Raw genomic sequence first — 14452 nt, forward strand, 5'->3', positions numbered from 1 at the left:
GTTTTTTGAGCTTAGTTCTTGCTTTCAAGAAAGGAAGCAATCCCTGGTACCTCTCTCTCCTCCTTCCCCCTGATAATTTAATAAAATTCTATTTCCCCTCTACATTTGACCACATTTCTTTACATTTTATCACTATTTAATCACTCTTTCTCAAGTTTAAGAAATTATAAGTAAATTTATTTGCTCAATAAAAATACAAACTGGCTCATGAAGGCAAAAGTGCTATACTCACAGTCCATGATGATCTTAAGAAAGTAAATGTAAAATTGTACCTTTAAGCTTACTTAAAGTGCCTACTTTAGAAATTATCTATTCTCGTGATCGTGGGTTTCCAGCTATTAAAAATCTTGAATTGTTTTAAAGAGAGTAAAGTTAGTTTCACTTTGAACGCACATTGCATTCGAAACATATATCTGGTTTCTATTGCTTTTACAAACTTTATGTGACATTTTGAATTATTTTTCCTAGTTGCTATATAGTCTCTCCTTCAATGGATTTTTGTAAAAGGAAATCTACACTGATTTTAGTCAAACTGCCAATAAACACCACCAAGATCTGTTATAAATCATTCTATTTTTCCACAGACTCATAAGTACCCCAAGTTCAAAACATGTCCTCTGTACACAAGGAGATGTAACATGCATCTCCATGATAGAGCAAGCTTGTGATATGAGTGTTCTCCTTGTCCCTTGTTGCCAGTGGTGTCACAGGTTTTCCCTATACTACAATTTGGGGGCCAATTACTAAAGAATAACGTTTCATTTTCTTACATTTTCAAACTACAAAAACAGTAAGAAAGAATGTCTAACTCTTAGAAAAATATTAAAGTAGGAGATTCCCATGGCCTGGGAAATAGAAAAATCTCAAGAGTTACATGATTGCTGCTCTCTGGTGATAAGCAGTCCCAAAGAGACTGCAAATTTCCCTTACCTTTTCCACAGAGCCAGGCATGAGTCTGTTGATCAGTTTGCACAGAACTACCCCATTTTTCAGCGAGGACTTTAAAAACTCCTCCGGATCACAGATGGTCTTTTTAGGGGACTCTAAAACTCCCAAAGATATAAGCCATGTCACGATTTGTTCTTCTGGATTCATTACTGAGGACGGTACACTCCAAACAGCACTCTGGGGCAGCTGCAAGGACTAAGCCACATCCGCGATTGCATCTGCTGTTGTCTTCCTTTTTATGAGTTCTCTTCGGGTGCTTGCAGAGCAAAGGTTTAAAGCAACTTTTCTTAAACAACAGCGGAACCCACTCAAAATATGGGATTTTAAAACCACAGAGATCACGGTCCAAGATGTGGAAACAGATAAGAATTAATTTAACAATCCTGGATAACGCTGGTTTTTCCTTTTCAAAACCTGCAAAACAAATTCGTTAGGATAAAAAAAAAGAAGAAACGCACATGCACACACGCATACACACACACGCACACAGAGTGCAAGAAGTTATAAGGGAAGAAAGTGAAAAGGATGCTGGGGAGGGAGGAGAGACAAGCAAGCAAGTGCTTTGGGAAACAGAGGTGAGCCAGCACTTCAGGGGACCTTGGAAATGAGACACTCATGGGCCAGTCTGGGAAAACACTGTCAATAAATAGTCTAGCCCCAGTGAAAATCTGGCTTCTGTTAGGAGGACGATGCCAACTGGCTCTTAGGTCAGACAGATCTGAGCCTCATGGGGAGATGTGCTGGCACAACAGGGCTCAAAGAAGGTAGACAGAAAATTCTTCCAAGAAATAGCCGGATGTCCTCATAGTATCTCCCAGAGATGGTGTGTCACGATCATTCCTTGCAAAACACGTTGAGTTGCATGGTGACAACGTGCCAAGCAAACGAAGATTATGCCTGCTGTCAGCCATCACTGTGTATAAGCAGAAGCTAGAAGAATGGCATTTTACTTTGCAGCCAAAAAGCTATGTTTAGGGAAATAGGCTAAGGATAACATCTGACATCCTGTTTACTTGCATTCTTTAGCAATTCTTTTTCTGGACCTGGTTCCACTACATAATCCAGCTGCAGTACCCTTAGCAAAGGCTCAGACTCAGTCACATAAGTGGGTAAAATACACTTGAAAAAATAGAATGTTTGAGAACAAAAGAGCACTTGTCCTCTGTCTACACTACAATGTGGAAGATTCTTATTTCCCCAACAACAACAACAACAAAAAAAAACACTTTGCACTTAAAATACTGCTCTGAAAAAAAAACTGTCTATAACAAGAGATCTTCATCATTCTCAAACATTTTCAGAACCACTTGAAATAGGCATACTATTGGGAAATTTATGATAAGGCCAACTTTAATAGTATAACCCTATGTTGGCAAATGTGTGGCACTTACCATGATTACCTCTCCTCGTGCATGGGAGACATCAGATCATTTATAGCTCTTTCCTACTAAGCCTCAGAATTCTTTTCAACACAGCTTCAGGCATCTACTACCAAAGAATCAGCTTAGATAACCCTACTAAACATTTTCAAAGCTGCCCTTTCTTGCTCTGTCAGGACACTTGTCACACTTTACTATTATCACTTGTTGATCTGATGATCTGACTCCTCCACAAGAATGTAAGCTTCCTAAACTCGGGGTCTTGTTTTTTTTATTTAACACTGTGTTACCAGCAGACTGCCAGGTATACACAGTAGATGTTAAAAAATGTTGAATGAATAAATGAATGTATTCAGATGGTGTCCCTGATATAGACAGTAACTGATTATAGCAAGGATTTTTTGTTTGTTGGTTGGTTTAAATGGCTTAAAACAAACATTTTTTCTTGTCAATGATTTTTACCATTTTATTAAGCTGTAATTGACACATAAGGAACTGCATATATATGATTTAATGAATTTTGACGTATACATACATCTTTGATACAATCACACAAATGCAATCCAGATAAGCCTTTCCATCACCCCCAAAATTGTCCTCGTGCCCTTTCAATTCTTTCTTTCCTCTTTGCCTCCAAATGCCAGGCAACCACCAATCTATTTTCAGTGTCTATAGATTAGTTTGCATTTTCAAGAATCTTATATAAATGGAAGTACACAGTATGGTACTATCTTTTTTCTGGCTTCTTAACTCAACATCATCATTTTCATACTCATTCATGTTATTGTGTCTGTCCATAGTTCTATAACAAGGTTTGCTTGATGTACTTGTGACTTAAGCAAAATAAGTATAATCAATCAAAAGTTTTCATTGACGTTGACCCATGGCCAAATCTATGTAATGGAAATAAAAACAGAGTCCATTTGTTGATAAATAAAATTCCCAAATCTGACGAACTTAAACACATTTTTATATGTCATCTGAACAGTTTTCACAACTGCTCATCAAAATTTTACTCTACAGACAAACAAAATCTGGCAGTATTATTGAGGTATCACTTACATCTTCTGATGAAGAACAAAGCCTGAGTAAGTTTTGTGAACCCAGCCTCCTCCAAAACAGGCTTGAGTTCACCAAGGTCATCTGGACAAAACTCTGCCTCATTTTGGACACTCACTATAGCAAATATTACTATGAGTAATAAAGTATATCAGAATGGCAAGGCCACTGCCTCAAGGCAAAAGAACCAGTTCTATTTGTATAAAGATTGGAAGTTACAGTTGGTGTGGTAAAATGTCAACAAAGCAAGGAATTCCAGGGCAGTGGCAAGCATATAGGTGAAATGGGTACCCATGAAACCCAGGCTGGTTAGGGACTCAAATGAAGCTAGAAAGGAGCTGATGAACTGAGGGAATGGGGGAAGAGGGGGAATTCAAAGACTGGGGGGTCACAGCAACACAAAGAGCAGGCTTCACACAAGAGCATGAGAAAAAAAAGCAAAGATCTCTCACCCTACCTCAGATCCTCAGTACCACACCCTCTGGGCCACTGAACCTGCCTCTTCAAGGGCTTTCCACCTCCATCCTCTCATCCTAATGAACTCTCTAACAGGGCACATTTGGGTTGATTTTCCAAAAACACCTCTAGTGTTAATACCCCTGTTCAAAAACCCTCAAAGGCTCTCTATTGCCTAAAGCAGGAATTGACAAAAAACAATGTTCATATGATCATCTCCTGTGAGGCATAAAGGAGAAAGGAAGGTGAGAGTGGAACTTAAGCTAAAATAGGTAACATTTCATGAAAAATCAAAAGATCTTCAGGAAATAAGGCAAATGTGAACATTTGTTAAGACTGAATGCTGGGTACACTGGTACCTGTTTTACTATTTAGTTTTGTGTGTTTAAAATGTTACTAACCGATTCTCTTTCATTTCAAATCTACTAAGGCACTTACTAAAAAAGAATATTTGGGAGCTCTCTTCCCAGATACTCCAGTTCAGAAGATTTGCAGTGGGAAAAAGGAATTTGTGTTATCAAAGTATCCCACTTGATTCTGATGCAGATAGACCAAGGTCACACTTACAGAAATGAGTTTATTGGTCTCTAACCTTCTACCCCACTCTAATTTCTGCCAACACTTGGGTCATTTCAATATCCACAAGAACAACAATCCAACATCATGACCTCTCAGTTCCTTGAACTTCTCAACCTGTAATCAATTTATTACCTCTCATTTCCCCTTTATGCCTATTCTGTGAAATGGACCTGGGGCCTTGAAATATTTCTGACTTTGCCAGCTGGCATGATACGAAGTTTTATCAGTAGGCAGTGGTGGAGAGACATTGCAGGAAGAAGGGGTTTTACTTCCTGTTTTCTGTGCGCTCACTCCACAAGCTCCTGCTGAGCTCCCAGCTTTCCTATTGCCCACCTTCTGCAGCACTGGTTTTCCCAACAAACAGTAGGTAGCAGCCTCCCCAGGCACTACCCTTGAGTGTTTAGGCAGCAAAGAATCTCTGATGAGACAGACACCTTCCATGTGAACCAGCACCGTAGAGGGGTATATTTCAGCAAGTTCCAGAGAATGTACATCCAACAAGTTCCACCAACTCAGCACCAGAGCAACTTCTCCAATAAGGCCTGGAGCTCGACCGTGGGTGGAGAGGAGGGTTATCACAGCTCTAGAGGTATCGGCCATTACATATTATTTTTATATTGTCTGCTATTTATATCTGCTATCCCATACTTTTTAGAGTTTCCTTTATTTATTACTAACCAATTCTTCAACACTCCAATCCCCTGTTATTGTTAATTCTTTATGTTAAACTCTTCTTGTTAAAATTACTATGTAGTAGGCTGGGCACGGTGGTTCACACCTGTAATCCCAGCACTTTGGGAGGCCAAGGTGGGCAAATCACCTGAGGTCAGGAGTTTGAGACCAGTCTGGCCAACATGGTGAAACCCAGTCTCTAATAAAAATACAAAAATTAGCCAGGCATGGTGGCGGGCATCTGTAATCCCAGCTACTCTGGAGGCTGAGGCAGGAGAATCGCTTGAACCTGGGAGTCAGAGTTTGCAGTGAGCTGAGATCGTGCCATTGCACTCCAGCCTGGGCGACAAGAGCCAGACTCCATCTCAAGAAAAAAAAAAAATACTATGTAGTGTCTATGTTCTGATTGGACACCAACTGATACACCTTGTTATCTTAAATGTATACTTCCTCTCCACTTTAGCTAACCTCTTGGAAGGTTACACCTTGTACTTTTTTATCACACAAATTTCTCTGTCTCCTAAGTCATGAATTCCAACATTACTTTTTTTTTTTTTTTTTCGAGACAGAGTCTCGCTCTGTCACCCAGGCTGGAGTGCAGTGGCGCCATCTTGGCTCACTGCAACCTCCACCTCCCAGGTTCAAGCAATTCTCCTGCCCCAGCCTCCTGAGCAGCTGGGACCACAGGCACGCACCACCAGGCCTGGCCAATTTTTTTTGCCTTTTTGGTAGAGACGGGGTTTCACCATGTTGGTCAAGCTGGTCTCGAACTCCTGACTTTGTGATCCACCCGACTCAGCCTCCCAAAGTGCTGGGACCACAGGCATGAGCCACTGTGCCCGACCCAACATTATATTTTCTAAACAACCTACCATCTTTCCAACTTGCTTGTTACTCCCACTACAATTCCTTGACCTCATAGGTATCTCCAAATCATTTTTTTTCTAAAATGATTATACAAATTTACATTCCCACAAGCAGGGTATGATTTCCCATTGCTCCATGTCATAGGTAAGACTTGATATTTCAGACTTAAAATTTTGTTATTTCATGGGTATGAAATTTATATTTCTATGATTACTAATGAGGTTGAGCATTTAATATGCTTATTGGCCATATATGTTTCCTCTTCTGTGAGATACTCCTTCCTACTGCCCATTTTTCTATTGGGTTGTTTGTCTTTTTGTTATTGGTTTGTGAAAGTTTGTTATATATTATAGATACAAAATTTATGTCATTTATATGTGTTTGCAAATATCTTCTTATATCTTTGTTTTTCATTTTATGTGTATTTTAAAGAACAGAGGGTCTTGATTTTTAAAAATAAAATACTTTATCTCACCGTTGCGTAAAATAAATGTAGAATTTGGGTTTCCAAGCCTAATATGCAGCTTCGTAATCATCAGAGACCCAGGATTCTACTCTTCTGCCATAATTAGTTTGTCACCTCATAGTTCAGAATGACTATTTATGTAAACTTGGCTTAGGCAATGGTTTCTTAGATATAACACCAACACAACAAGCAACAGAAGGAAAAAAATTGATAAATTGGTCTTCACTAAAATTAAAATTTTTGTGCTTCAAAGGTGTATTAATCCATTCTCATGCTGCTAATAAAGACATATCCAACACTGAGTAACTTATAAAGGAAAGGTTTAATTGCCTCACAGTTCAGCATGGTTGGGGAGGCCTCAGGAAACTGACAATCGTGGCAGAAGGGGAAGCGAACATGTCCTTCTTCATATGGTGGCAGCAAGGAGAAGTGCCAAACAAAAGGGTGAAAAGCCCCTTATAAAACCATCAGATCTCTTGAGAACTCACTCACTATCACGAGAACACAGCACGGGAGTAACCGCCCCCATGATTCAGTTACCTCCCACCAGGTCCCTCCCATGATATGTGGGGATTATGAGAACTACAATTCAAGATGAGATTTGGGTGGGGACACAGCCAAACCATATCAAAAGGACACCATCAAGAAAGCGAAAAGACAACCCACAGAATGGGAGGAAAATATTTGCAAATCATATATCTGATAAGGAAATTGTATCTAGAATATATAACGAACTCATAACTAAATAATAAAAAGACAAATAAGTATAATGGATAAAAATTGAGTAGACAATTCTTGTTTTTTTTTTTTTTTTTTCTGAGACGGAGTCTCACTCTGTCTCCCAGGCTGGAGTGCAGTGGCACTATCTCTGCTCACTGCAAACTCCACCTCCATTCTCCTGCCTCAGCCTCCCGAGTAGCTGGGACTACAGGCACCCACCACCACGCCCGGCTAATTTTTTTTTTTTTTTGTATTTTTAGTAGAGATGGAGTTTCACCATGTTAGCCAGGATAGTCTTGGTCTCCTGACCTTGTGATCCGCCCGCCTCGGCCTGAGTAAACATTTCTACAAAGAAGATGTACAAATGGCCAATAAGCATGTGGAAAGATGCTCAACATCATTAGCAATCAGAGAAATGCAAATCAAAACCACAATGGGATTCCATTTCATACCCATTAGGATGGCAATAATAAAAAAGACAGACAATAACTAGTGTTGGCAAGAATGTGGAGAAACTGAAATCCTCATACAATGCTAGTGAGAGTGTAAAGTGATGGGGCTGCTGTGGAAAACAGTTTTGCAGTTCCTCAAAATGTTAAACATAGTTACCATATGGCCCAGTTATTCCACTCCAAGGGAAATGAAAACATATATCCATGCAAAAACTTATATACAAGTACTCACAGCAGCATTATTCATAATAGCAAAAATTGAAAACAACTCGAATGTCCATCACCTGATAAATTGATAAATAAAATGTTATAATGGAATATTAGTCATAAAAAATTAATGAAGTACTGATACATGCTACATCTTGAACGAACCTTGAAAACATTATGCTACATGAAGGAAGCCAGACACAAAAGACAATATATTGTATGATTCCACTTATACGAAATATTCAGAATAGACAAACCCCTAAAGACATAAAATAGAACAGCAGTTGCCTAGGGCTGGGGTGAGTGTTGAGAGGAAATGATAAGTTATCACTCATGGGTATGAGGGTTTTAAGGGGGAAGGGGAGCAATAACAAGAATGTTCTAAAATTGATTTGGTGATGGTTGGACAATTCTATGAATATACGTAAAGCCATTGAATTGTACACTTTAAATAATGTACAATAGTTTTTCAATAGTTAAATGGTTAAACAAACTGTGGTACATGCATATCACAGCATACTACTCAGGACTAAAAAGGAATAAACTATTGATATATGCAACAACTCAGATGGATCACAAGGGAATTATGCTGAGTAAAAAAAGCCAGTCTCAAAAAGTTATATGCTGTATGACTTCATTTATATAATATTCTTGAAATGAAAGATCCCCAGGGGTCTCACAGTGCCAGAGGTACAGTGTGTGTGTAAAAATATTGCCTCTGACAAACAGTACAAAGGCATAGAGGATTATATAGTCTGTTTTCCCAAGGAGAAGTGAATACTCTTCTTCTGGAGGGGCAGCTTGGGTTCTGGAGGTATTTTGCTGACAATCTGGCCTCTGGTGGTACATCAGGAGTCATTTTCAGCTTTTTCTACTCCTTAGGTTTTGCAAGAACCCACTGGGCAACGAATATTGGGAAACCTGTCAAGGGAAAAAAATTCAAAGGCATAGAAGACTGTGTGTAAAATCACTAAATTGGATGGCCAGTGTGTTCTCTTCCCTACTCCATACTGCGATGGGGTAGGTGATGATGCAGTCTGGTCACAAAGAACTGACATCACATATAACGGAAACTTCATATATTGTGGGGTGAAGATTTTAAAGATGAATGTGGAAAAGCCTTTAACAAAGATGCATAGTCCAACGTTCTCAGGGGCATTGGTGGAATGCTCATTCTGTATGACAAACTGAAGAAACCATCTAAGCGCAATCTAACTAGAAATGAGAACCAAGAGAATCATGAGAATATGTACCATACTTATTATTTTCAACCACTGAGAAATTTCCATTGTCTTTTTATCCAGGCCAGATCATGTCTGTAGACATGTCTGTAGAAAGATACTGAGAAGGAGACCTGCTGTGATCACATTTGATCATTGGAACTGATTATTCTGTATATTGATCATGGTCGGAAGTAGCAACCATCATTATAGGTCTACAGAGGACAGATCTCAAGCTAAGCAGATCTAGAAACCACTTAGTTTAAATGTTTCTTATAGTACCGTCAAGTTTTGTTTCAGTATTTTTTTAAAGCAGTCCCATTTGTACTAAACCACCACATACTATTTTTGCACAGTTGAATATTTGCAATATTGCTCTATGTTGGGCATTCTGCCATAAAATAATAAATATGCAAAATACTCTTTTTTTAAATCAAATATCAATGGAGCATTGACTTAAATTATAATGCACCTATCAAATCAAATACTTAAGCAGCTTCTAGAAAGAATGATATAAATCATGTACTGACATGGAAAGATATCCAAAATATGCTAAGTTTAAAAAGCAAATTGCAAAATAGCACATATGGTCTGATCCCCTTTGTAAAAATAGATGCTTAATTGTACTTATTTAAAAAAACACGATGGTCAGGCACAGCGGCTCACGCCCATAATCCCAGCTACTGGGGAGGCTGAGGCAGGAGAATCTCTTGAACCCGGGAGGCGGAAGTTGCAGTAAGTCAAAACCAGTCCAGGCGACAGAGTGAGACCCTGTCTCAAAAAAAAAAAGGACTAGACACGCAGCTCTTTTTACTGAATATTCATTAAATGTTTCCTCAACTTCAGATGCAGAAGGTTAAATTGATCATACTACTCAGTTTATCATACATATAAAAACTCTCCTCCTATTTTTTTCCTTCATTCACAAACACTATTCCCCTCACTGATGCCATTCTAATATGCAAAATAAATGTCATTAAATATCCATGTTCTCTCACACTGTATGTAATGCGTTTTTCTGTGCAGAAAAGAGGTTCAGGTTGTCCATTGCACAAGAGCCTTACAAAGCAGTGCTATTCACAATCACAGATATCTTAATATCTGTGATTTTTTTTTTTTTTACAATTCAAAGACTCTAAGTTTAAGAACTCAGGGATTTCAGATTGGTGATTTCAATATGACCATACACGACCAATTCAACATCCTGTTTTCTCAGTTCTTTGAGGAAAAGCGAGTTTGGTGAGTATCAGGAGCTGTTTTTGGCATGTCATAACAATTGAAAAGGCTATTTGTCATCCAAGTACAGGTTCTCCTTAAAGCATTGAAAGAAGTTAGAAATTATTTGACAAAAACTGAACAGTACTATTTAAGAAAAATTTATTAATAATGCTAAACGAATTGTATGGTCTCTTAAAATTGACACCAACTTCTCCAGTATAGAAACACTAGAAAAAGGCAAAATACAATTCATTTCAACTGTATATCTGAGCCCATATATGATCTATATAACCCCACAGAGCCAATCTATGATCAATTTCAAATTCAACTTTTTAAAATATTATATAAATTCCTTATAAATTCTGGATATTAGACTTTTGACAGGTGCATAGTTTGCAAATATGTTCTCCCATTCTGTAGGTTGTCTGTTTACCCTGTTGATAGTTTCTTTTGCTGTGCAGAGGTTCTTTAGTTTAATTAGATCTCACTTATGAATTTTTGTTTTTGTTGCAATTACTTTTGAAGTCTTCACCATGAAATTTTTCCCAGGGCCTATGTTGAGAATGGTATTCTGTTGGGTACTATCTTCATCACCTGGGGCAATAATCTGTATACCAAACCCCTGTGACATGCAATTTACCCATGTAACAAACCTACCCATGCACTCCTGAACCTATTATCAAAATAAAAGTTGGAAAAAGAAAAAAATCGTTCCTATCACGTCGGGGTCAATGGGCATTTTGGCCAGTCGCGGTGTCTCACGCCTGTAATCCCAGCACTTTGGGAGGCCAAGGCAGGTAGATCACCTGAGGTCAGGAGTTCGAGACCAGACTGGCCAACATGGTGAAACCCCATCTCTATTAGAAATACAAAACTTATCTGGGTATGGTGGCCCACGCCTGTAATCCCAGCTACTTGGGAGGCTGAGGCAGAGGTTGCAGAGCAAGGCTCTGTCTCAAAAGAAAAAAAAATCATTGTATAAAATATCATATTTAGCTCTTTTCTGGCTGAAACCATACAGGGTGTCAAAGAGAAGAAGTTTCCTGCTGTTCCAGAAACCCTTAAGAAAAAGTGGAGGAATTTCGCAGAGCCCAAGAGAGAAGTTTGCCCAAAAGATGCTTTGAAAGGCAAGGAGGAAGCTTTTGTAGGAAAAAAATGAAGCACTAGCACAACGAATATAGACAAATGTACAGAGCTGAGATTAAAATAGCTAGGATGGCAAGAAAAGCTGGCAACTTTCTATGTACCCACAAACTCAAATTGGCATTTGTCATCAGGATCAGAGGTAGCAATGCTCTGAGCCCAAAGGTCCGAAAGGTGTTGCAGCTTCTTCGCCTTCGTCAAATCTTCAATGGAACCTTTGCAAAGCTCAACAAGGATTCAATTAACATGCTGATGATTGTAAAACCATATATTGCATGGGGGTACCCAAAGCTGAAGTCAGTAAATGAGCTAATCTACAAGCGTGGTTATGGCAAAATCAATGAGAAGTGAGTTGCCTTGAGAGATAACACTTTGATTGCTTGATCTCTTGGTAAATACAGTATCATCTGCAGGGAGGATCTTGTTAATGAGATCTATACTGTTGGAAAACACTTCAAAGAAACAAATAACTTCATGTGGCCCTTCAAATTATCCTCTCCAAGAGGTGGGATGAAGAAAAAGACCACCCATTTTGTAGAAGGTGGAGATGCTGGCAACAGGGAGGACCAGATCAACAGCCTTCTTAGAAGAATGAACTAAGGTGTCTACTGTGATTATTTTTCTAATCTGGTCAGTTAATAAACAGTACGTGATTTCAAATTGAAATAGATGAGTAAATAAAATATCATATTTAAAGGAAAAATTTATAATAAAGATTATAATGGCTGTATTCATTTCCTATGGCTGCTATAACAAGTTACCACAAATTTAGTGGCTTAAAACAACAGAAATGTATTCGCTCACAGTCTCCTGGAAGCCAGAAGTCTGAAATCAAGCTGTCAGTAGGGCCATGCTTCCTTCAGAGATTTCAGGAGATAATCCATTCCTTGCTTCTTCCAGCTTCTGGTGGCTGCTGGCATTCCTCGGCTTGCAGCCACAATCTGTCTGTCTTCACAGTACCTCCTCTGTGTGTCTGTAGTCTCCCCACTGCCTCTTTCCTATAAAGACACTTGTGATGGCATTATGTCCCACTTGGACAATCCAGGATAACCTCCTAAGCTCAAGATCCTCAACTTGGGCTGGGCATGGTGCTTCATGCTTGTAATCCTAGCACTTTGGGAGGTGAAGGCAGGCAGACTGATTGAGCCCAGGATTTCAAAACCAGCCTGGGCAACATGGTGAAACCCCGTCTCTACCAAAAATACAAAAAATTAGCCAGGCAAGGTGTCAGGCACCTGTGGTCCCAGCTACTCGGGAGGTTGAGGTGGGAGAATCACCTGAGCCCAGGAGGTGGAGGTTGCAGTGAGCCAAGATTGTGCCACTGCACTCCAGCCTGGGCAACAGAGCAAGACCCTCTCTCGGAAAAAAAAAATCCTCAACTTAATTACATCTGCAAAAAAATCTGCTTTCCAAATAAAGTTACATTTATAGGTTCCAGGAATTAGGAACTGATATCTTTGGGGGACCATTATTCAGCCAAGTATAATTGCCTTTACAGTGTTCTAAAAAACATATATAACTTAAGTATTATAAAATAATAATATAAACTAATAATAAAATTAACAAATACATCTACAAAAATTTTACAACTGAAATGACTGATGAAAATATATATGGAGTGTGATATTGATGATTTTTAATGTGTGAGGAACTAAAATCTGGAACTAAAAAGTTGATTACTAAAATCTAGTGAGAGTCTAGGCCAGACGTGGCTTATGCCTGTAATCCCAGCACTTTGCGAGGCCGAGGCAGGAGGCTAACTTAAACCCAGGAGTTTGACACAAGCCTGGGCAACATAGGGAGACCCTGCCTCTACAAACAAAAAATTTAAAAATTAGCCAGACGTGATGGCACATTCCTGTGGTCTCAGCTACTTGGGGGGCTGGGGTGGGAGGATTGCTTGAGCCCAGGAGGTCGAGGCTGCGGTGAGCCCTGTTCGTGCCACTGCACTCCAGCCTGGTGACACGGCAAGACTCTGTCTCAAAAAATAAAAAATAAAAAAAACTATTAAGACTCTTGTTCAAGTGCTGCAACGTATTTGCAGCAATAATTTATCAGGTACATTTGCAAATAGCTCATGAGCTCTCAGGACATATTAATTTTGTCAACAATGGCCACCATTAAAGAATGTATCTTCCCAAAATTAAAATTTATTAAGAACTACTTAATATGTACAATGTTAAAAGACTGTCATATATAGTGACAAGCAAGCAAGCAAGCATTGAAACTGCCGTAAAGAATTTTGTTTTGATAAAAGCAAAATGTGAAACTATTTTATAATAAATTATTATATCCTGGTGGCTTTGAGTTCCTAATTGTGATTAAATTTTGGGATTGTCTATACCTTTGTGTTCAATATTTGATTTGTACAATTTATTCAAAATGAGTATATGGGTTTTGTAACCATTCTTATTGGAAAATAAATAGAATATTAATTGTTGTCTTCTACTTGAGGAAGAAACAGGGCTTTTTGTTTGTATTGTTTTATTTTCACACAGGAATAATATGGCCTAGCAGTGGCTCTGTTTGAAACAGATTTTTCATTTGGCTTCCATGACTCCACACAGTTTTCCTTTGGCCTCCTTGGTTTCTGTTTGTCTCTTTTGCCAGTTTCTCCTCATCTTTCAGGTTATGAAATATGGGAGTGCTTTAGGACTCAGGCCCTGGGCAGCTTCACTTTTCTATCTGCATTCACTCCCTAGGTGATTTCATCCAGCTTCATGGCAGTAAATCCCCAGCCCTGACCTCTGCTTTGAACTCTAGACTCATATTTCCATTGCCTACTCACTATCTCCATTTGGATGATCTAATCTCAAACTCAATATGACCCAAATTGGGCACCTAATCTTTTCTCCCAATGCACGCATCAAGCCAGTTCTTCCTAAAGGAACTGAGAGGCAAGGAGGTTTGATTGATCTATGTGAATACTGAAATCATCAAGTCTAAAAACCTTGGAGTTGTGCTTTACTTCCTCTCCTTCTCTTACATTTTGTATAAGGGCAACCAACAAGTCCTGTCAGTTCTACACAAGTCCAGAACCAATGCTCCTCTCACCTCCTCCCCTGC

At 39.0% G+C, this 14452-nt stretch overlaps 1 protein-coding gene and 1 pseudogene across 4 annotated transcripts in view; one reads left to right on the top strand and one right to left on the bottom strand.

The window, feature by feature from the left end:
• ARHGEF6 (Rac/Cdc42 guanine nucleotide exchange factor 6) overlaps window positions 1–1887 on the bottom strand; it is a 116203-nt gene extending 114316 nt beyond the window's left edge. For 2 of the 4 annotated variants that reach the window (XM_034949541.3, XM_003812320.7), the window contains exon 1: window positions 931–1883. In XM_034949541.3, the coding sequence (XP_034805432.1) occupies window positions 931–1095 (165 nt within the window). In that variant the 5' untranslated portion in view covers window positions 1096–1883. Of the gene's footprint in view, window positions 1–930 lie in introns of all 4 variants that reach the window. The other 2 variants (XM_034949540.3, XM_034949542.3) reach the window with 2 other exon arrangements.
• Window positions 1888–11183: 9296 nt separating this feature from the next.
• On the top strand, window positions 11184–12842 carry LOC100986516 (large ribosomal subunit protein uL30-like; annotated as a pseudogene).
• The last annotated feature ends 1610 nt before the right edge of the window (window positions 12843–14452 follow it).

This window comes from Pan paniscus, chromosome X, assembly GCF_029289425.2.
Source record: "Pan paniscus chromosome X, NHGRI_mPanPan1-v2.0_pri, whole genome shotgun sequence".
In the NCBI taxonomy this organism is placed as follows: Eukaryota; Metazoa; Chordata; class Mammalia; order Primates; family Hominidae; genus Pan; species Pan paniscus.